Source organism: Callithrix jacchus, chromosome 4, assembly GCF_049354715.1.
Source record: "Callithrix jacchus isolate 240 chromosome 4, calJac240_pri, whole genome shotgun sequence".
Classification (NCBI taxonomy): Eukaryota; Metazoa; Chordata; class Mammalia; order Primates; family Cebidae; genus Callithrix; species Callithrix jacchus.
In genome coordinates this window covers 65,467,028-65,492,190 of record NC_133505.1, presented here as the reverse complement: position 1 = coordinate 65,492,190, position 25,163 = coordinate 65,467,028, and the positions used below count along the sequence as shown (strand labels likewise).

Sequence of the window (25,163 nt, the reverse complement as noted above, 5' to 3'; positions counted from 1 at the left end):
CTCCAAGTGAACCCAAGATTTAGCTCCCACTCATAAATGAGAATATGTGATACTTGTTCTTCTGTTTCTGCATTAGTTTGCTTAGGGTAGCAGCTTCCAGCTTCATCCACGTTGCTGCACCTTTGCAGAATTTCATTCTTTATTACGGTTGTGTAATATTCTGCGGTGTACATGTACCACATTTTCTTTATCCAACCACTGATGATGGGCTCACAGGTAGATTCCATATCTTTGCTATTGTGAATAGTGCTGCTATGAACGTACAAGTACATGGTGTCTTTCTGGTGGAATGATTTCTTACTTATTTTTAAGACAGTGTCTCACTTCAACACTCAGCCTGAAGTGCAGTGGCACAATCACAACTCAATGTAGGCTTGACCTACGAGGCTCAAGGAATCCTCCCATCTTAGCCTCCTGAGTAGCTGGGACTACAGGTACACACCACCACACCTGGGTAACTTAATTTGCAGAGATGAAAGCTTGGTATGTTGCTTAAACTGGTATCAAACTGCTAGGCCCAAGTGATCCTCCTGCCTCAGTTTCTCAAAATGCTGGGATTACAAGTGTGAGCCACTATGCCCAGCATTTTCCTTTGGATACCTACCCAGTAATGGGACTGCTAGGTGGAATTGTAGTTCTATTTTTGTTTTTCTGAGAAATCTCTGAACTGCTTTCCAGAGGAGATGAACTAATTTGCATTTCCACCAACAGTGTATCAATGTTTCCTTTTCTCTACAACCTTGCCAGCATCTGTTACTTTTTCACTTTTTAGAAACAGCCATTTTGACTCATGTGAGATGGTATCTCATTGTGGTTTTGATTTGCATCTCTCTGATGATTAGTTATGTTGAGCATTTTTTCATGTTTCTTGGCTGCTTGTATGTTATCTCTTTTGAGAAGTGTCTGTTCATGGCCTTGGCCCACTTTTTAATTAAACTGTTTGATTTTTGTTGTTGTTGATTAAGTTCCTTACAGATTCTGGGTATTAGTCCTTTGCAAATATTTTCTCCCATTCTGTAGGTTGTCTCATAGCTCTGTTGATAGTTTCCTTAGCTGTGCAGAAGCTCTTTTATTTAATTAAGTCCCATTTTTCTATTTTTAATTCTGTTTTAATTGCTTTTGGGGTCTGCATCATAAACTCTTTGCCTAGGCCAACGTCTAGAGGGGTATTTCCTAGGTTTTATTCTAGAATTTTTATAGTTTCAGATCTTACATTTAAGTACTTAATCCCCTTGAGTTAATTTTTATACATGGTGACAGGTACAATTTTACACTTCTGCATGTGGTTAGCCACTTTCCCAGCATAATTTATTGAATAGAGTATCCTTTCTCAATTGTTTATTTCTGTCAAGTTTGTTGAAGATGAGTTGCTGAGTTGGTTGTGCCTGTGCTGCTTTATTCCTGGGTTCCCTAATTTATTCCATTGGCCTGTGTGCCTATTTTTATATTGGTGCCAAGCTGTTTTGGTAGCCCTGTAGTATAATTTGACATTAGGTAATGTGATGTCTCTGGCTTTGTTCTTTTTGCTTAGGAATGTCTTAACTATTCAGGCTTTTTGGTTACATATAACTTTTAGAATAGTTTTTTTTCTACTTCTGTGAAAAACAACATTGGTAGTTTGATATGAACCGTGTTAAACCTATAGGATGCTTTGGGCGGAATGGCCATTTTAAGATATTGGGTCTTCCCACCTATAGGCATAGAATTTTTTTCCATTTGTTTGTCATTTATGATTTCTTTCAGCAGTGGTTTTGTAGTTTTCCTCATAGAGATCTTCCACACCTTGGTTAGATGTATTGTTAGGTATTCAATTTTTTTGTGTGGCTATTGTAAACAGAGGTGTAGTCTCCATTCGGCTTTCAGTTTGACTGCTATTGGCATATAGAAATGATACTGACTTTTTTAGTTGATTTTGTATCAAAGAACTTCTCAAGAAGTAGACAGATACTTCATGTTCATGGACAGGAGACTCACTATTGTCAAGATGTCAATTCTCCTAACTTGATCTATATATTCAATGCAATCACAATCAAAATAGTAACAGATTTTGTGGATAACAACAAACACATTCTGAAGTATATATGCTAAGTCAAAAAATTCCTATTAGTCAACTCAGTACTGAAGGAGAACAAAGTCATAGGACTGACACAATCTGACTTCAAAACTTACTATAAAGCTACAGTAATCAAGACTGTGTGGTACTGTCAAAAGAAGGGACAAACAGTCCAGAAACAGACCCACATAAATAAAGCCAACTGCTCAATTTTGTGGTGATCTTAAAACTGCTCTTTTAAAAAAGTCTATTTTAAGAAAAGAAAAAAAAATAGATCTTCTCTGGGTTTTTTTTTTTTTTCTTTAGCTGGAGTCTTGCTTTGTGGCCCAGGCTGGAGTGGAGTGGCATGATCTTGGCTCACGGCAACCTCCATCTCCTGAGTTCAAATGATTCTCCTGCCTCAGCCTCTGAGTAGTTGAGATTACAGGTGCATGCCACCACCCACCTAATTTTTGTATTTTTAGTAGAGATGAAGTTTTCTCCATATTGGTCAGGCCGTTCTCAAACTCCTGCCCTCAGGTGATCCACCCCCTTCAGCCTCCCAAAGTGCTAGGATTACAAGCGTGAGCCACTAGGCCCGGCCTTCCCTGTATTTTTCTACCATGATGATTGGTTACAAATAAAACATCACTCTCTGGCCAATTCAGTCACATATGTACAACCCAATTTTTATCTGAAGTGGGATAGTGGTACATCAGCCAAGTCAAACAGCAGGTATGACTTCCAGAAGTAGACAGAAGTCATACTGAAGTAAGCATATATAAAAAGGCCAAATTAGTATTTTCAGTACGAGGCTACACCTTTGCAGTAGGGAATGTTTATAGGACCACTTTGGGTAGAATTAACCCCAGCTCACTTTCTGACTACTTGGACAGCGTACAGTCTTGCACCCAGGTAGTAGGTGACATTCTACTAACTTCAAAATATCTTTTTACAAGTTACAGGGCAATGAAAGTCCTTAGAAACAGCAGTCACATGAAGTTATTTTTCTAAACTTTGACCCGTTAGTACAAGCAAATCTGTCTTAAGAGCATATTAATGGTCGAGCATAGTGGCTCACATTTGTACTCCCAGCACTTTGGGAGCTAAGGCAGGATTGCTTGAGCCCAGGAGTTGGAGACCAGCCTGGCTAACAATGCAAGACCTCATCTCTACAAAAAAAGTAAAAGCTTAGCTGGGCATGGTGGCATATGCCTACAGTCTCAGCTACTTAAGCCCAGGAGTTTGAGGCTGCAATGTGCTATATGATCCAGCTGGCACTCCATCCTGGGTGACAACAAAGTGACCCTGTCTTCTAAAAAAAAGGGGGAGGGAAGGGCACATTAAATTTACTCCTTGCAAAAACAACAAAATGTAGGTACTACCTTGAAAAGGAAATTTAGTGTAGATCATAAATAAAAATTTTAAAGATGTTAGTAAAATTTTTAAATGGGCAGAGTGTGTTAACTTTCTTGACAGAGATAATACTTTTTAGGTTTTAAACTTTAACAAAAGTCATGCTTGAAAGTCCTGGTAAACTAAAAGGTCACATTAACAAACAGGTAAAGTAGACAAGGTATAAATAAATTACTGTTTACCTACCAAAACAAAAACAAACAAAAGTGACAGTAATGACAATTCTCCTACAAGGTTAAAAGAAGGGTTGACATTCCTAAATGTGCCTAAATTTGTCTGGAGACTAGAAGCTGCAGAAAACTCATCAAGCTATTATTTCAAGTTGCTACCCTTACACCAAACAAAATTATTACCTACCAAAACATTAAGTCACTTATGTAGTCATGTGGGTGTGAGGATAAAATATCAAGGGATTTTTTTGGTCCCTCTGTAATTTCATGTCACAACAACAATGTGAATATCCTAGGGACAGGAAGAAGGCCATGTTTTGGATAAATTTAGGTAATCCTAACTCAGGAAGAATTACCCTTGAATTGATGTTTCTACTATTATTTTATTTTCTCCTAGGCCATAAGAAAACAACCATTTAAAATTACTTTTGAAGTTAGTCATTCAGGAAATTGCATAATTATTCTTCTTCACGTTTACTTTAAAGCATACTTAATGATTCTGATGCAATACTTTTCATTGACCTTTCCATATACTCTTGATGCAAAGGTCAACGAAAATTAAATTCAGAAACATGGCAATGACATATCCAGTAGGAAAAAATTTCAGTAATCCACTAGTCACACAAGTATGTTCTTAAAACTTTACTCCCTTCGAATTATACTCATGTGCTATCAAAACACACGCACAATACTAGGAAGATAAGCTGTTTAGCCATTTAAACATTCATTTGGATCTCTTCAACTTTACTCTAAAATCAACCTGTAGCCTTACCATCACCTTCTGGAGGTCAAGTAAAATCTGTCGTTATTTACTACAATTATTTTTCTTATTTAGTTATTAGTCTACATATTTTATTTAACTACAAGTTGAGCTTCCCTAATCCAAAAATCTGAAAAATTGCTCCAAAATCCAAAACTCTTTGAGTGCCTGTATGAAACTCAAAGGAAACATTCCTTGGAGCATTTCAGATTTCAGATTTTCATATCAGCAATGTTCAACCAACAGCTGTAATGTAAATATTCCAAAATCCAAAAATATCTAAAATCCAAACACTTCTGTTTCCAAGCATTTCGGATAAAGGACACTCATCTTGTATATGGTTATGTCTCAATGAATTGCCTGTTATTCCCTGCTAATTCTGCCGAACTGTTTATTCTCTTTCATAACACTGAAGGGCTGAAAAAACCCACAAGCCCTAATGCTGAAAACAAAGACATCTTAGAATTGACTCTGCGCTGTCTTCTTCCATCTGACGAGAAAGTTTCTCCTATTTTTGTTCCTTCTTTAGAGCCAGGGTCTTCTGGCTGGACTCAAATCCTGGGCTTAAGCAATCCTCCCACTTCATCCTAGAGTAGCTGGGATTATAGGTACATGCAACCATGCCCACTTCTATTTTATTCTTAAAAAGGAAGAAAAAAAGGAACTCTGGCTACCAACATTGAAAGCAGATTTGGAAGAAATCTGCTAGGAATAGAGGAAAAGGAATGGTAGTAGAGAAAGCAAGGGCTTCAACTCTGAAATCTTTGCCAATTTTGAAGCTAGCACTTTAAAACTGAGAAAACAGATATATTTTTAAAAAGATGTTTTAAACTGGGAAAAGATTAGGTATATGAAGCAGACTCTATTAGTCATATAAAATTTTTCCTTTTTTTTTTTTTGGAGATGGAGCCTCGTTCTGTCACCCAGGCTAGAGTGCAGTGGTGTGATCTCAGCTTACTACAACCTTTGCCTTCCAGATTCAAGCAATTCTCCTGCCTCAGTCTCTCAAGTAGCTGGGATTACAAGTGTCCACCACCACATCCAGCTAACTTCTGTATTTTTAGTAGAGATGGGGTTTCGCCATGTTGGTCAGGCTGGTCTCAAACTCTGACCTCGAGTGATCCACCAGCCTCAGCCTTTCAAAGTGCTGGGATTACAGGCATCAACCACAGCACCCAGCCCATACAATATTTTTCCATTACAAATCTTGGGTTTAGGGGTAAAGGTTGCTGGTTAAAGGGGCCCTGAATTCTTAGCACTGAGAATTTCTACCACTCCCCTAATGCCATGATGCTGAAAGTATAATTTAATGTGAAATTATAAAATTCCAGAACTGCTTTTCTTAGACTGGATTTGTCATCTCCTATAAAGACTATAACTTGAGTTATCGCTTAGGTCTTTGGAGCTTTTCTAAGAAAGATCAGGCTTTGCCAGGCATGGTGCCTCATGCCTGCAATCCTAGCACTTTGGGAGGCTGAGGTGGGTGGATCACGAGGTCAGGAGTTCGAGACCAGTCTGGCCAATATGGCAAGACCATGTTGGCTTCTACTAAAATCTACTAAAAATACAAAAATTAGCTTGGGCGTGGTGGTGTGTGCCTGCATTCCTAGCTACTCAGGAGGATGAGACAGAATAGCTTGAATCCAGGAGGCAGAGGTTGCAGAGAGCTGAAATCACACCACTGCACTTCAGCCTGGGCAATACACAGACTCCGTCTCAAAAACGACAAAAAGAAAGGTCAGGCTTTCAGACATGACTTGAATTAACTTCTCAAGCTAGAATTCAATTGGCTCTGAATCTATGGCAAAAATAACGGGCTTTTAAGTTTCACTGTGAATAATAGCTATCCTCCTTGAAGAACTTCCTATGGTCACCTGGACTAATGTCTTTAAATAAAACACCTAATATTAAAGAGTCCATACCGACAGTAAATAAGTTATCAATGCTGGCCAATCAGTGTTGGGAAGAAGCACAGGAAAGCCTTAGGAAAAATATTGGGGAAATTGGGAGTCCTTTGTTTGCCAATATTTAGATCAATCTTTGCACCAGCAGTTTTCTTCCATACCCAGAATTGCACAGAATTAAGGAGAATGTAAAGCCAGAATAAGCTTAGACGGATTCTGGTTCAGTCATTATGAAATTCTTACATTCTTGAATATACTTGTTTACATTTTTATCCAAAATTTTACGTAAAACATTCACAGAACCAATTTCGGTCGTACCTAGAAATGATAGCCATATTCAGGATACTGGTTACACCTAAGGACACATTTCCATGAAAGTTAAGCATATTCAGGTAAAGCAACAATGCTAGAGAACAACGTTTATCTCTTATGTGTATCCAGGTAGAGTTATAGCAGAAAGTCCAAGTCTAGAAATGACAACCTGACACAAAACCCCTTCATCAATGAAATGATCACGTTAAACTTTACATTTCAATATCTCTTCCCTATTAGTACTTCTATATATAGGCTATATATCGGGGTGTGTGTGTGTGTGTGTGTGTGTGTGTATATATATACACACACGAATTGATAGATCTATTAGATTAGATAATTTTTTTCTGACAGGATCTCGCTTTGTCACCCAGGCTAGATAGCAATGGTGTGACCATAGCTCACTGCAGCCTCAACCTCCTGGGCTCACTTAAGTGATCCTCCCACTTCTGCCTCCTGAGCAGCTGGGCCTACAGGCATGTAGCAACATGCCCAGCTAGCTTTTTTTTTTTTTTTTTTCCATAAAGACAGTCTTGCAGTATTCCCAAGCTGTTGAACTCTTGGCCTCAAGCGATCCTCCCACCAAGGCGTCCCAAAGTGCTAGGATTATAGGCATAAGCCACTGTGCCAAGCAACACTCTTATTTTTTAAGTAAAAATGATCCTGTAAATATATATAAATAAAATCTAGAAGGCTATGTAAACCAAAACGTTAAGTAGTGGTTATTTCTGTCTAGACGGTTTTTTCCTTTTCTGTACCTATTCTCTAATTTTTCTACAATCAGCATATGTAATAAAATTGTTAACAAATTTTAATAATTAATGAAAAAGACTATATGAAGACGAAAATGTTAAGGATCTCAATCTTTTGTTTGGGAATATAATGAATTTGGTTTAAATCACTAATTTTACCTTATAAAAATATGTTTAATATCCATCCTCCACAATATAGACAGAAATGCTGCATCTAGAAGGAACATAATCTATTAGTAAATTGTATGTGCTTCTCTGATTTTTGTCCCTAGATGTATAATGACTGCGTTACCTTATTTTCCAAATCCAACAGAAACATATTAATCAAGAATTAAGGAAAGTCACTTTCAGTTCAACAAGCTTAATGGCTATCGGGAAAATATTTTTACACACATTTGAAGCCAAATACCATTACCATTTTAAAGCGAAAAACATTTAGCTAAAACACAAACTTGTATTATTTTTATTTACTTAAGTATATGATTTTCCTAAAAGCATGTTTGATTTTGTATTTTAAAATGTATTCAAACTACTGACGAAAGTACACTTAGTCAAATTAAAAGTTGAAACCTAAAAATACATGCTTATTCAGCTCACACAGACCTGACCTTCCTCTATTCTTGTTTGGAATGTAAATATAGAAAGTAGGATTCTTAGTTTTTCCAGTTACAAAGATAAGTTCTCTTAATTGAGTTTGACTAATTTGTTCAAGAAGAAGCTAATTAAACACTAAAATTAATTTAGCTAAATTTCTACTTGAGAAACTTCAGATGAACGCTCATAACTTCACAGGCGAACTTTCTTTTAAAATTTATCTACAAATGCCTATTTCTTGAACAATTCACTCTCGATCCTGAAAATGTCATACGGTTTAGGGAGCTCAATGCCAGGCAAAACTAACTCTGAGCTATTTATTAAAAACTTTTCTTAAAAGAGCCATGAATATATTTTTTACAAATAGTAAATTCAGGCAGATCTTTCACTTTATTCTTCATACATCACTCACCATAAAGCTGAGCCTCTGAGTAACTTCTTACTGTGCTAACTACCTAAATCAGTACATAGAAATGTTTGCAAAGATCAAATCAAAGGAAATGCAGAATTAATGGAGTGATTTTGCTTTTGCAAAGCAATTTCTAGAACACAATATTAAAAAGCAGGACTAGGTAGAGAAAATATAGTACATACACACCATGGACTACTATATGGCCAAAAAAGAATGAGATCATATCCTCTGCAGGAACATGGATGGAGCTGGAGGGCTTAGTGAACTAACACAGGAACAGAAAACCAAATATGCATGTTCTCACTTATAAGTGGGAGCTAAATAATGAGAACCAATGGGCACAAATAGGGGAACAGCAGACACTGGGCCTACTTGAGGGAGGAGAGTGGGAGAAGGGAGAAGACCAGAAAAACAATTACTATCAGTTACCTTCCTAATACCTAGGTGACAAATTAATCTGTACCCCAAACCCCCGAGACACAAGTATACCTATAAAACCAAACAAACCTGTACATGTACCCCTGAACCCAAAATAAAGGCTTAAAAAAAAAAAAAGAACAAAGAACAAAAAGCAGGGCTTCATAGAACAACTTATTTTATAATGGTTCTTAGCACTGTACTACTTTGCAGCTTAATGCTAAACAAATGACTTGTAAATCATGATTACTAATTTCTAAAAAGCACTTTAGTTCTTAACGAACCAAAAAGCTTCCAGTTTATGTTTTCTACAAAATTACTTTAACGGAAAATGAATATATTATCAATATTAAATCACTAGACCTCTCTGTGAAATGAATAATTTTGCTGCATCTACACACACATGGTGATATAACCTAGGAAGAAAGCACTCTACAAGAACATTACTACCCTGTGAAGTGACCACAACAATCCAGTTTCCTATCTGACTCACCATAGGCATATTCTAGCTACTGAAAAAGTCAGTAATAAGAAAAGATGGAATTTGTAGGAGGGAGGAAGGTAAAGAATAAGGTGAGGGTATATACACAAAACAATCCAAGGCAGAGGTTTATTTATGATCATAATATCTTCCTGAACATGAGCTGGCATAGATAATACAGAGGAGCACTAACTGGAGACTATTTCTTTCATAATCTCTACCTTCTATGTAAGGGACTCCAAGTTCAAAGAAAACTCAAAGCAACAACCAGCTGCGAAAGAATTAACTTTGCACATCATCAAAGTATCTGACTAGTGCATTTGGTTTGAACAGAATTCCTGCAACGAATGGATTACTTCACAGAAACTCAATTTCAAAGTCTGCTTATGATGACTGCCAATCCTAAAACTTCAATCCATAGTTTGGTCTGAAATTTGCACTCCGCAAAAGTTCTGTTTACCAGAAGCCCCTTCTACCCAACTTATATTCTACCCAAACCGTATCCCAAATAACACTTTGAAAAGCAATGGTTTTTCCTCAAGAATTTCATATCCAAATACGGATAAAGCAGAAGAGATAAACACAGCAAAACTGTGCAATATTTATTTACTGTCTCCAGCAGCAAAGCTTTAGAACCAGGAAAGCAGCTTTTAACAAAGCAATCTCCTTCCCACCCCAACTAGTTGTTTACAAAGTACACAGATCTTCTTTATATGAACAACTCTTAAAACATACATATAGATATACCCCATTCTGTAAAGTACCTTATTCAGTTAAGAAGGCTAGTCCCAGCAAACCTGTTAAAAAAGATTTTCCTATATTAACATTTGAGTAAATTGCCAACATCTATTTCTATAAAAATCCTTTTAGGAAAATGACTTTCATCTTCCTTCAATACAAGACCAAAAATAACAATAATAATAATAATAATACAACTTTGGAACTTATGAGAATTTTAAAATATATGACCAGGTGCAGTGGCTCATACCTACAATCCCTGCACTTTGGGAGGCTGAGGCGGGTGGATCACCTGAGGTGGGTAGATCACTTGAGGTTAGGAGTTCAAAACCAGCCTAGCCAACATGATGAAATCTCGTTATCTACTAAAAATATAAAAATTAGTCGAGCGTGGTGGTGGGTGCCTGCAGTTCCAGCTACTCGGGAGGCTAAGGCAGGAGAATCACTTGAACCTGGGAGGCGGAGGATGCAGTGAGGCGAGATCACACCACTGTACTCTAACCTGGGTGACAGAGCGAGACTTGGTCTCCAAAATAAAACAAAACATTAACTCTGAATATGAAGTGTGACAAAGCCAAAGGGAGTTACAATTTCTTTACCCTGAGTGGCACTGTTCTGCCACTGACACAGAAGGAAAAAAAAAAAGATGAACTATAGAGAAGATAAAAGTAAAAAAGGGAGTGGGGCCTGGTGTGGTTGTGGCTCACACCTGTAATCCCAGCACTCTGAGAGGCCGAGGCCGAGGATCACTTGTAGTCAGGCGTTTGAGACCAGCCTGGCCAACATGGCGAAACCGCCCCCCTCCATCTCTACTAAAAATACAAAAAATTAGCCAGGCATGGTGGCACATGCCTGTAATCCTAGCTACTTGGAAGGCTGAGGCAGGAGAATCACTTGAACCCAGGAGGCAGACGTTGCAGTCAGCCGAGATTGCACCACTACACTTAGCCTGGGCACCACAGTGAGACTTTTTTTCTTTTTTTAAGGCAAAGGTGGCCAACGGCAAGGAAAGAAACTTAAGAGAAAAAAACAAATGGGAAGTTGACAAAATGTGTTGGAGCTGCTAGAGATATTACTGGCATAAGGTCTACAACCTGGTTTCCTATCTTTATCATCTAAAGAGGATTCTGGTGATTATGAACACACTTCCAATACAACACCTCCAAATGCCAATGAAGCAATATTTTTCTAAGTATCTTTATTTTCCCCAAGTCTACCTAGAAATCATCTGTAAATCAAAACACAGGGCAATTAACTACTTTTAGCTACCGTGGAGGACACCTTTCCAGAGGTGACTGTGAACTATGCAACCATTTAACAATGAAGTGATACCACATTCCACTTCAGAGGCATTACCCTGCTAATCCTCGGAGTTGTTTTCTACCAGAACCTCAGTTCTTTCTGATTGCTTGAGCTGCCCGAGTCAGAGGTGAACTGCTGAAAGCCCTTCGTGGGCTCAGTTCTGGGAAAGAATTGTTCTGGATGTACATACTGGACTATAGTACAAAGTAACCCCTAGACAGATAACTTCTAGAGCCTTACAAGTAATGGCTACACAAACTTAGCACACTTTGAATATGTAGGAACTAATACATATTCATGGATAATTTATCACCTTTCTTTCTGTTTAGTCTCCTTCATTTCTGTTCTCCCTAAACACTATTTCTTATCATTCTGAAATCAGACACACCCCATTATGTTCACCACACTGTTGCACACTCCTGTTCCTCCACCTGAATGCCTGGCTCCTGTTTCTCTACCAGGCCAACTAACTTTTGCTTAATCATCCTCCAAAACTCAGCTCATGAACTTGGTAAGAAAAGCTTCCCTCACCCCCCTATATGGCCTTTTTTGTTCCATCACCACAGGCATTCTTCCAAACAGGACAGCTGCTCTTATACTTTATTGGTATTTATTTCTCTTGAGAATATACCATCTCTTATTAACCCTCAGTATTCTCAGACCTCTCTCAGTACCTGCCTGCGCATAGCAGGTACTGTAAAAGATGTTTGACAAAGATTGTTTTCAACAGATATAAAGTAACAAAATACCATCTATCAAAAATCATATACACATACATATACACTCTAGTTCTTCATTCTACATTCTCTTATTATTGTTTATTATGAGCATTTCTTAGCTTGTACTTGAGAAAAGAGACTATTTTACTTTAAATATATCTTTTAATGACTTAGTACACTGTTAGGCTTGTAAGATAGCCTTAAAAAACATAAAAGGGGGAATATGATAACATGGCATGAAATAAACATTTACATGCTGTCAAATACATTTTAAAATATATGTATCTATATCCAATACCATCCTACAGTTACAAGAAATCTATAAATATGAATAGAAACAGTACAATTACTTAAAAAAGGAAATCTACATCAGGCTTTAGTGTTTTCAAAGTACTTTTGGATATTACCTCATTTAAGAGTAGGAAAACTGAGGCTAAGAGAATAAGTGACTTGCTAATACTGAGGATCAAGGCCTTTGGAATTCAAATACCATGTGCTTTATACCATTCAATTTTCCTTCCATTAAACCAATAACCTCAAAATGGCAGTTTAAGAAAAAAAAAAAAGGTAAGTATATATATGAAACAAAATGAATGTAATAAGTCAGAACAAAGAAAAAACACAAGCAATAGGGTTAACATAGTGCTGAAAATGAATGGAAACAGAAACCAGTGACTATGAATCAATAATAAACAGTCCAGCACAGTGAAACCTCAGTAGAAGAACTAACAGGATAAGGTTCCTGATATGACAAGTGAAATAATCAGGATTCAGTTAATATAAGACATCAAATACTAATGGGGTGACAGTAAAGCCATAAACAAAGTTCTGAAAAGAACAAGATTGTTTATGTAAAATTAATTTACCATAGAAGATTTAAATGGGGTTTTGAAAAACACATGGAGGCAGCCTAGTATAATGTCAAATTGAGATTGGAAAAAGTCTGTATTTAAAGTCTGTATTAAAGTCAGTTCCACCACCTGAGCAAGTTGCTTAATAACTCTTTTAAGTTTCAGTTCTTCATCTGCAAAGTAACAATGAATTTCTCTCTCAAGAGTGCCTTGTAACCAGCACAGAGCCTGTACTATAGGCTATGCAAATGTAGATTCTTTCTTCTACTGTCTTTCCAGGCAGGAAGATGACAATTAGACACAAGGCTATAAACATGCTTCCAAGACCTGTTAGAATACATAGAAGTTGTTCTAAGCCATTAAAGAAAGATCAATATACAAGCCACTCTGTCTGTGCCAAGAATCTAAATGAAACTACTTATATAACTATACTCTACTGAAGGCAGAAAGGAATGGGCTGAATACCTAACAGTAGTTAAATGTAAATTAATATGTAAAAAAAATGAATTGAAAACTGTGTTTAGTGACTTGGGTAAATGTTTTTATTATTTTATCTCATCATCCACATCACTGTTACCCCACCAATCAAAAGAGGTGTTAAGGGACCACAACATGATAATTATTTAACACATTACTACGTTTATAAATCAAGGTAGTGTGAAACATAGCCATCACAAATAAAAGTAGGAGTTAACAAGAGGTCTATCAAACTGTAGCCCTTAAAAGTGAATGCCGTGATAGAGCCACTCTTATAGGTAATGAAAGAAAAAAGTACTATGATAGCTCATGGAGAAAAGATAGCATACGAAAGTTAAGTCTTACAAAAGGATTCCTAACTAAACCTATAACATAATACTTGAAGCAGTTAAGGTCAAAGTAGAATTTTTAAAAGTATCACCAAATATAAGCTATTTACTTTCATTAACCAAAGGAATATACTCAGGAATACAAGAAAACACCACCACTTGAAAGATCTCCAAAGTCCTAAAAGAAAATACAGACAACCTGAAAATTCTTATTGAATTCTTGACAAAGTATCAAAACACCCAATAGACCATTTGAAATAGTTACCTCAACCTGTAAAGCCCTTAAAACCTAGAGAAAATGGGTAAACTTTAAAATACAATATATCACAGCTATACTATAATAAATCCGTGGCGATGGGCTTCAAAATTTTACAAGATGCATATGACTCTAAACTATATATAACAAATTTGTGTGAACATGTAGAAATGAGAAAGTAATACTACCATTAAGCAAGGCAGCACTAAAAGTTGATTTAAGTTCAAAAACCAAAGTACAGTTTGAGATATTGGACTGGCTATATTTTTTTGAAAAGGGACATTAGAAGAAACTAGAAAATCTCTTCTAACAATGTTTAAGACATGGTATTTAAATATACAATACAAAGCCACATCAAAATCTTGCCTAATATACACTGATAGAATAAAAAATATAATCTACATCGAAGAGATTATGGGAAGATCAGACATTCTTTCAGAAAGAGGTGCTGAATACGGGAGAAGAAAAGGTCAAAACAAAGAATAACTGATATGCTAACAACATCAAAAGGACATGGTTGGGCTGTGACCACTTCCAGATATATCCCACAGGAAGCAAACAAAATTTCCAGTAATAAGTTATCTCAATGGTACCAAACACTTCTAAAGTTTCCATTACAACAAAAATCAAGTAAATGAAAAGACAAAGAAGTACAAATATCTCCCACTAATAAGATAAGATTTAATAAAACAATATTCTCTTCATCCAGGAAGGGAAATTTCATAAAATAATTTTTAATGGTTTATAAAACTCAATATATCTGGAAAAATAAAAAGATTTACATTCAATACAATAATCATGTTTACTAATAACTTCTACCTATATATTTTCTTAGTAAAAAATAAAGACTGGTTTGTGTATCTACTATGATAAACCATACAGAATTGATCTAGTCAATTGAATCACATGCATAAGATGCATACAGATGAGACAATCAATTACTGGACTAGCCACTAACATTAAGTACAGAATGGTAAATTCCAAAAGACAAGAGAACCTAAACAGTGCAAGACTGCGGCAAAATATGCCTCACATAAAAAAAAGATTTCACAGCCAGGCACAGTGGCTCATGCCTGCAATCCCAGCACTTTGGGAGGCCGAGGAGGGACGATCACCTGAGGTCAGGAGTTTGAAACCAGTCTGACCAACATGGAGAAACCCTGTCTCTACCAAAAATATAAAATTAGCCAGGCATGGTGCACATGCCTGTAATCCCAGTTACTCAGAAGGCTGAAGCAGAAGAATTGCTTGAACCCGGGAGGTGGAGGTTGCAGTGAGCACTCCACTGCACTCCAGCCTGGGCAAGAGTGAAATTCCATTTCAAACAAAAACAAAAACAAAAACAAACAAAAAAAAAAGGTTTCATTTATTGCAATCTTTAAACAATTTCTACAAAGATCTAATCCACAATATCAAGTCTTCATCAGAATCCTAGTCAACTAGTTGTATCTTCAAGAATAATGAACATCATGTCCATCCACCTTGGTACCCAATTTTACCAGACAATGGAATTCTGGAATGTCTTTTTCAACCTCCTTGTTTACATTACCTGAGAGGTTATCCTGGATGTATCAGGTCCTTAAGGACATTATCAATCAGGTCACTTAGGTATCACTCAGTAAATTATTAGTGTAGTATTAATACAGCATACTAAACAGTGTCCAAGTAGCCTGAAAGAGTTTATGCTCCCTTCAAAATGTCATTTTGAGGGCTAAGTAAATAAATGGAATTATACTGATAAAGAAGCTGCCACACAGTTAAAAAAAAAAAGTTTAAATGTAATTATACTGATAAGGAAGCTGTCATTCAGTCTTTTAAAAAAAAAAAGATAAAGTGTCAGTAAATTTACTGCTTTTTAAAAATGTCCTTGCTTATTCTAACCAAGTAAACACATCCACTTATCAAATATAAGTTGTGTTACCATGGCTAAAAACAAGGTTAGATATGAGACAATCAGAAAACCTAGAACATATCTACAGAAAACAAAGCTGCCTTAAGGCCCCCCCAGAATTGGCCACTCACTAATAACGAAAAGAAACTACTGTCTAGTTAGTTAAATAAGGGGGAGGAAGGTATTCTACAACCTTCTGAAATGAATCAACAGTGCTATAAAGAAAACAAATTAACATTCAGAAGGGAGTACATTTAGATAGTGCAATTGTACAAATGACACAGTAATAAAGTACAAGATTAAATCACTGTACAAAACTCACATAAATATCACCAGCAATATATGTAAGACATCAAAGTTTAAGATTTAAAGAAAAGGGTAGAATTTAAAAAGGCACTTCATATAAAAATGGAAACAGTACTTCTCTATACACAGTAACCACAAGAAACTATATTGTCTCTGTATACATTTTATATCTAATCAAGAAATAACATTTTGAAGGAAAAAGATCATTAGATACATCCTTTTTGAGAATACCAGATCATTAAACTTGCAACGATTCCGAGGCCTCCTAGAAAACCTAGAGGTATTTAAACATTAGAGGCGGGCCTAGTAGAGAATTTTGTTGCAGGCTCTGCACATGGCAGGCATAATATGAATATTTATTAACTGACTAATTAAGAGTTTCTGATTGTATTGGGGTCATCTCCCTAGACCAAATCCCCACTTTAAGTTTTATAACATTATCATCATTCAAGTATGCCAGAGATTTTTAAATAATAAAAAATAAACACATTAAGGGTATTTCTTTTGCAGTCAAGAAACTAATCTGTAGCTAAAAACTCCTCCTAATCTGCATTCTGTCCCCAACCCTATTAAACTTATCAAATCCTTTCAGAACTTGTTGGTCACCAATTTGATGTTTTCCCAATACCTTTACACTTTGAGTAAAACAGAGTATTCAGAGATACTTGGGCATATCAGTGAGAGTAACTAAGAAAGGATACTTTTACTTAATTACTGAGCAACATAAATATCACAAGAGGAAAAGAGAACAGCAACATCTTCTTACCAATATTTGAGAACTGAGGAACTGTGCAACAATGTGAATAGTCAACACTACCATAGGCTTAAAAAATGGTTAAGGTGCTAAACTTTACGTGTCTTTTTTTTTTTTTAACCACAATTTAAAAGGCGAAGGGGAGGAGAAGCACATTAAAGGGAAGTGCCAAAATAGTTTCAGACAATCACATTTTCAGGCATAACTTATTTTGGTTTAGTCTAAGGTCTGAAATAAGGGTATTTCAAAAACCACCAAGTTTATGACACAGCATCTAATTCACGGAAGGAAAAGGGGAGAAATGGAAAGTAAAGAGTCTGAAGTAGCCTTAGCTAGTAGGGAACTTGTTAGTGGCAAATCCTCTAAGATAAAACTACAGTGCCAATATCGAGAGCATATGAGATTGCTTGATTGGTGGAGTACACATAAGCTACAAAAATCTATGTATGATTTCTCAGGCCTTTGTTTCTTTTCAGGTAACCAATATTCTTCTAGAATTTGGTTTGAAAGACAGTTTGTAGAGAACATTGGCATGGACCTATTTCCACAGAAGTAGAAATAAAACTTTGTGTAAAATACAAAAGAAAATAAGGTAAATATTAACTCTTTATATGACTGGGCTAAATTTGCAAAATGACATCCTCTTTATTAAGAAAAGTTCAAGTTTAACCTACAAATAGGACAAACAAGACCAGTATCCTGAAGTTATCTGACAAAATAATTTCTTCCAAGTAGGAAAATTTATGCCTTCAACCACTGTAGCACAAATAAGGAAGAAAAGCAGATTTAAAAATGGATGCTGAATATGATTACAATGAGGCAGTAGGAATGAGCTTCCAATAAACTATTAAAAAGTATGGCACCAGAGAAAATGTCAATTACCACTGTGCAAGAACTATGGCAAGAAAAGAAACCACATAAACCATAAAATAGTGCCATATTCCATTAGTAGTATACACAAAATGTCTTGATCAAGATGAAAAAAATGCAGAAGTTACAGTATTTAAGTCTGTCAATGAAAAGAAAAACAACTGTTTTTGGCTGCAAAGTAAATAATACTAGGTGATATATTCAGACCCCTCAAACTTGACATATTCTCCTTTCTTGATGTCATACTGTGATGACATGGATCTAAGGGCTGATATATCATACATCCACTACCTTGAGTCTAAAGATAAGATACTGTGGGACATATAATTGAGGTATCTGCTGCCAGTTCCAGTACGGTGAAAAACTATTACTAGGACCAATTGGGAGCAAAAAGATAAGCCATCTATTACAGTAGGAGTCTGACTAAATTAACCAATTAACCAAGAATGTATCGCTTAAGTCTTGATTTCAGCCTTTCAAATCAATGGATATCATCACTTAGATATCCAGAAACAGAACTGTGTGGCTTGTTCTCTTCACTACATCCACAGCTATGCTTTAAATCTTAAGGATTCTCAATAAAATCTAGATGGATGGTATCCCTCTTTATTACAGTAAGAGGACAAGATTGTCAGGCATGTTTGGAATTCTTGCTCTTAAGAGTTCAGATCTGCATGCCTGGATGGTGTGTGTAACATCCTTTATTTCCAGGGCACTGATGTGCATAACTTTTTTGTACTTAGGAGTGTGATACACTATCAAGCTCAAAAGAATTACATGTTTAGAAGGTAGGTTGTTTAAGAAGGCCATCTTGGTGAAAGGCCCAGCTTATAGTGAGACTACCATGACTCAGTCATACAGCTTGATATGAGAGCTTGATAGGTCAAAGATTATTAGGATTGATGACAACGAAGAATTCTCTCACATATAGCTTTATGAGTAGTGATGGTATGGTGGCCATCAAAGTCTTGATGAAGATACTGTGCGATTTCTACAGAGATGTTACAGGTAGAAGTCTTTTTCCGATTGGTGTCCATAGTAGACCTGTGACATCTAGACATTCCAAAGGGAAGCAAATTGGATCTGGCAAAATTTGATTTGAATTCTAGTTGACCCAAAGCTTCATGGCTAATTCTGAAGTCTCACAGAGCTTGATAGTAGTATGAACTCTTGGTGAGTTGACCATCTTGACATAAAGACATTGTAACAGATGTGTCATTTTGTGAAGATCTGTCAAACTGAAGCCTAAACAAGGAAGCACTGATAACCTAAAAATGAAGGATTTACTTCTGGTCTCAGTAAACAGAGATCTAGTATTAGATTATTTCTAGATTCAAAATCTGCTAGTCCTCAGCTTACAAATAAGATTTTCCTGAGGAACAAATCTTTACATTTTTCTTTAATCACAAGAGGATTCAGATTCCTGAGTGGTCCTCCTCCAAACTTATTTTGGACCAGAAATAACGGATTAACATCTGGTCAACCCTCCTTTCAAGAAAGTCTCCACTGCTCACTTGGCCAATAAATCATGAGTTTATTATAATATTTCATTTCAAAAGTCTAGAATTCAAACATCAGCTGTGATCATTCCAGACATGCATTTAGTTTTTGAGATGATTTCCTATCTGTAGATCCTGTTTGTACAGGAGGAACAAGTAAAATAGTTAAGATCTTGGATGACTATCCTGCTGAACACAAAACAGGTTATTAATTCTTATACCCATGGCGTTCTGGAGACTCTCCCTTCTTTCTGTATCTATAGGGGTGGTTTCGAGGTTTGTACCAATCCCCTTTGGAGTATCCTCTATTGTGATAATGTGCTTTCTGATCATGACTATAAAAGTATCGATGCTGATTATAGTATTTATTGTGATCTTTATAGTCATTTTCTTTTATACTGCTCTCTTCTGCAACAACAGCTTTTACATCTTGTCCAAAAAGGGAAGTACCATCAAAGGGCAAGTGGGAGATCTTCTCCTGGGTTTTCTTGGTGAGAGATGTAAGTCGAAGCCAGGCCTGCCTTCTGTAGTCTATGGCCATGGCCATAACTCTGACTACAGAGTCCATTATGTCCCTAGTAGTACAAAGTTGCCAAAGGCCTGCATCCATACCATCAGATATAATACATCTTGCTTTTCCACGATCAAACTCTGGGTCATGAACCAGATCTTCCATGTCTTCCCAGAGTTTACGCTGATACTGAGTCATATAAGCCATGTAGCTAGCAGCTCGAGCTGCAATTGAGGCAGCATGGTAAAATCTACAACCCATGACTTCCATTTCTTTTGAGGTAGAATCTAGAGGGGATGTTGTGTTTCCTCTTTTGCTGTGTTCTAATGCTTCTACAATGGGGCCTTCAGCTGGTGGGTTTGGTTGAAAAGGAGAGGTGTCCTTGGCCACAGGATATACTCTATGTCCCATGAAGGAAGAAGGATGACAATCAGCAGGGTCTTTAAAAACCTCAGTGGTGGCAATTCTCAGAAGAGGATGTAATGGAGGAACCAAACGTTTTTTAGAGTTCACACAATCAGGTTTCCCTTCACATGATTCCGCTTCTGATTGTAATGTCACCCTTTTTATAACACCTCTTTGTTCCATTCTCTTCAAAAGACCTGTGAAACTAGATTGGCTGGGGTCAGATGGCTGCCCTTTGTCATCAGTTGTTGGTGATTTGTAATCAGTTTCTTCTTCAACTGTGGATAAACTTTCCTCCTTAGAGGTGGAGATGTCCCAAGGAACTGAGGAATTCTCATTTGGCCTAGAATGATGAAATCTAAAACAGCTCCTGGACTGCAGATCACGTATGACTCGGGACATCTCAGCTACTTGTGTCTGGAGATAGAGGATGGCATCCTGTCCATGCTGTGAAGCTGAAGAAGAATCTATATATAAATTCTCTTTGACCTCAGAAGAGGACAAAGATTCCTGGGGGACCAGAAGTGGAGATGAAGGCAGAGTGTGAAAATTCTGTGATGATTTAAGGGTCTGTGTCTCAGAGATCTTAGTATCTGAATTATTTTGATCATTTTTCTGGTTCTCCAATGGGTTCTCAACAGAGGAAGTTTGAGAAACTATCCTTTCTGGACTGCTGGAACAACTCCCAGAGAAGGAGCTGCTATCTCCAATGGGAAGAGGAACATTGCAGCTAGAGCACATTTCTGGGCGATGATTCTCAGAGGATGGCACCTTAGATTCAGGCATTCTCTGGGTTATCCACATGAACAAGAAAACCAAGGAAGAAAAAAAATATGCTTTTAATATGTTAACTTTCAAGTGCAGAGATTCATGTCCAGTAAGTAGAACTCAATTTTTTAATTATTATAATTAACAATGAAAGGTACAATCCACTCAACGTCAGCAAAAGGAATCAGAGAAGTCAAATCCACAAGCTTCACTACCCCAAAGACCCAATATGCCAATATCAACTATTGGAATTAATCTGGGACTCTGTTTACAAGAAAGGAGAGTGTAAAAACAAGCTCAGCTCATGTGGTGCTACCCTGGCCTGCCGTTTGGTCCCGTGTTAGTATAAGAATAAGTGCTGAGACCACTCATAAGAATAAAAGGAAAAAACATTCCATTCAAGATATGTAAGTTCTATTCAAAATACGCAAGAAGCTAATGATGGCAGAGAGAACTTAAGGAAAGTTCCACTGAGAAGAAAAAAAAATCTACAACTCCCCATTAGAGTCATTTTTAAGCCCCTTTGAAAATTTTGCCATTCATTCTACATGAATAACAAAATTTTCCAGTTGTAAAGTTCTACTTTATGGTGGGTACTTAAACGGAGTTATAATTTGTTACCTCATTTCACCCTCACAACAACCCTGTGAGGTAGGTATTATTCTTATTTGATTAAAAAACGGAGATTAAAAGGTTACTTAATTTATCCAAAGTCGCAGAATTTGTAAGTAAAGCTGGGACTCAAACCCAGATATTCTGATTCCAAGTCCAGGTCTCAATCCCCTGTATCACAGAGCAAGAAGCTTTGTGGCCACCTTGAACAATAAGAGATCACTAATCCAACAAGAAAACAGCCCATTAACAGAAGTTTGAGCTAAAACAAGGACAAATGAAAGGCAAGACTGTTACAAAGGGCTCAACTAGTTCAATTCTCAGAGCAAGGGAAGTATTGGTCCTAGGGTCAAACCCACAACCAGTACGTCACAGGTAAGATAACTCCAAATATGTGGGGCACAGACAAGGTTAAAGGGATGACAACTGAAGTCATATATCTCCTATAAACCCTTCTCACACTTTCCATTGCTTAAAGGATCTTTACATATCCTTTTTCCTAAGATAAAACAAATTTTCTGTGGTCATGTGGCTCTGGAACAAAAGAATCCAGTTCTATAGGGCACCTGAGGAAGAGTACAGGAAAAGAGAAGGGAAAGAGGAATCAATAAGCTTGCAGTTTTTATTCCATTTCCCTTTTATCAGATATCACCTCTAAGCCGTACCAGTTCCCAGTCATATTATCATTTTTTCATATCCTCACCCAAAGTAGAGGAAAAAAACTGGAAGTAGGAGATCTGGGCAAAGGACTCCTTTGACTACCTATTTTAGCTCATTCTAATAGAACTCACTATTTCTAAATGGCCATCACTGATTTGATAACTCTCTTTACAGAATCCCTCTTAAAAGACACAACGGAAGAAACGCAAATCAAATGTAATGTACTTACATCTGTATGAGAGGTGCTAGGCTCTTCATCATCACTGCTGACTAGATCAATGTATTCAAGAACAGGTCGTAATGGTCCTTCCTATAAAGGATCAAGCAAATTTACAAGTCATGAACAGTTATTCAAACCAAACTAGCATTTAAAACTCTAGTGTTTTTTGGTTGAGACTGCCAAGAATTACTCTGAAGAGGCAGATTTATAGATAGCAGAAAATAACCAGAACAAAAGCAGCAGAGGAAAATACGCAAAATACATAAATGTAAAATGATGACAAGGAAGGACCTAAGCCCCTGTAGAATGTGGCAGGAGAATAGCTTAAACCCGGGAGGCAGAGGCAGAGACGCTATTTCAAAAATAAAAATGGGGGCCATGTCAATTACTTAAGAAAGAAAAATTAATACAGAAACAGTACTACAAGGATACAAATATTATAATCCAGTGCTTTACACCTAGAATGGGTATCCAAAGTCTGTTAATAAGTCAAATAATTCATTTTTGAACTTGGACAAACAGCTGATCTTCATCACCCACCATTGCAGAGTCAAGCATCAAACCTGAATTCTTCTCCATTCTTTCTTTCCATCCATGCCAATTTCTTCACTGACCAGGCCTTGAATGTCAGGCTTACAAGCCTAGATTTTATTCAAAAGGCAAAGAAAATCAAAAATAATAAGAGAATAGCATAAGAACTGTGTTTCAAGAAGATCAATCACACAGAGGAGTATGGAGAACAGGGAAAGCCAGATAATTAATTAGTAAAGGCACAGGATAATGTAGAACTAATGTGATGATAGCAAGAAGAGTATGGTAGTAGACATATAAGAGAATACAAGTAAAATGGAAAACTAAAAAAGACTGATTAATTAGGCCATGTCCAGTGGCTCACACCTGTAATCCCGGCATTCTGGGAGGCCAAGGCGGAAAATCATCTGAGGTTAGGAGTTCGAGACCAGCCTGGCCAATACAGTGAAACGTCATCTCTATTAAAAATTCAAAAATTAGCCAGGAGTGGCGGTGCATGCCTGTAGTTCCAGCTACTCAGAAGGCTGTGGCAGGAGAATAGCTTAAACCCAGGAGGCAGAGGCAGAGACGCTATTTCAAAAATAATAATAAAAATAAATAAAGATTATTTAAAAAAACAAAAAACAAGGAGTCAGTTATCTGTAAGGTTTTAAGCTCAGGTGTCTACAAGAATAGTAATGCCATTAGTATAACTCTGGAAACCAGAAACAGAAAGCTGACATTCCTATGGGCTGAAGTAACAGTGGTACACAGGGGTACCTAGCAGACAGATGGAAATGCAGGCCTCTAATCTGGGAAGTACGAACATACCTGGAAATAAAAATTTGAGGGCTTTTCCCCCAGAAGACTATAAACTCTAGAACTAAACTGAACTATCATATCGTCTCAATAAAAAGCTGTCAATGTTAAATGTGGCCAGAAACACAGCAACAAGAAAATGCCACTGAATGTGGCAACCGGGTATTTTTTTAAATGTCTTTGAGAGCGCAACTTTCAAGAAAGTAGTGAGCATAGAAGTCTGGCTCTAAAACATTAGAGAATGCAGTAGAAAAGGCCATATTCTTTTGAGAAATCCAATATGTTAGAAACAAGAGAAAGGAACATGGGAGAAGAAATAACGGCTGAGGAAAGGATTTTGTAGGATTGTAGAAAGCTGACTGTTGGAGACAGAAGCTGAGATTTAGGTAATGATCTTCTTCCCTATAAGAGGCATCCAGTCTTAAAGATAGCTTCTTTCTCCCCTAGGCTATGACTTCTGCTCAACCAAGAAACTGCCATCTTTTGAGTACTAATTCAGACACCAAGATAAAACAAGAGGGCAAAATTGGGCAGAAATCTGTAACAAAAGAATTGGAATTTTTACTCCAACTGTAAAGACAGAAGCAAAAAATAAAGGATCTGACAAACCAATACTCTCCAACATATGGTCAAAAGAGCTGAATCACCTGCTTTAAAACTAAAATCTATATGTGGTAAGAATGTCAGCTGGACACAGTGGCTCACCCCTGCAGTCCCAGCACCTTGGGAGGCCAAGGCGGGTGGATGACTTGAGGTCAGGAGTTTAAGACAAGCCTGGCCAACATGGTGAAACCCGTCTCCACTAAAACTAGGACAATAAGCCGGGTATGGTGGTGGGCGCCCATAGTCCTAGCTACCCAAGAGGCTGAGGCAGAAAAATCGCTGGAGCCCAGCAGGCAGAGATTGCAGTGACTGAGATGGTGCCATGGCACTCCAGCCTGGACAACAAAGCAAGACTCTGTTATCAGAAAACAAAAAAATGAAATTGTATGTTCAATCCAAGAAGAAAATAGAGGAGATTAAAATATGACAGCTTTTCCCATTGATACAATCACCTTACTTTGTTCTCTTCAAGAAATATCCATTAGGAACCTTCATTATGGGCCCACAGAAATAGCAAATCACAAAAGTCCCCAGGGAACCAGAAATACAGAGGCAGAGTTACCATGCACAGAAAGTAAAGAGGAAATGAAAAATGACAGGATGCTATATATAAAAAGTAAAATGGACCAGAAAAAAATAAGAAAAATGGGCTAGACACAGTAGCTCACACCTGTAATCTCAGCACTTTGAGAGGCCGAGGCAGGCAAATCACATGAGGTCAAGAGTTCAAGACCAACCTGGCCAACATGGTGAAACCCCGTCTCTACCAAAAATACAAAAAATTAGCCAGGTGTGGTGGTGGGCACCTGTAAT

The 25,163-nt window shown here is 37.1% G+C and overlaps 1 protein-coding gene across 10 annotated transcripts in view; it reads right to left on the bottom strand.

Moving 5' to 3' along the window:
* Positions 1-25,163, bottom strand: part of ZNF451 (zinc finger protein 451) — a 120,794-nt gene that overhangs the window by 47,891 nt on the left and 47,740 nt on the right. For 3 of the 10 annotated variants that reach the window (XM_078369468.1, XM_078369467.1, XM_008994608.5), the window contains one exon: positions 22,428-22,508. Coding sequence is in view for 7 of the 10 variants with exons in the window: in XM_008994608.5 (XP_008992856.1) it covers positions 22,428-22,508 (81 nt within the window). In the remaining 3 variants the exon portion in view is untranslated. Of the gene's footprint in view, positions 1-7,505; positions 7,561-12,151; positions 20,948-22,427; positions 22,509-22,958; positions 23,060-23,315; positions 23,521-25,163 lie in introns of those variants that run through there. The other 7 variants (XM_078369462.1, XM_078369465.1, XM_078369463.1 and 4 more) reach the window with 5 other exon arrangements.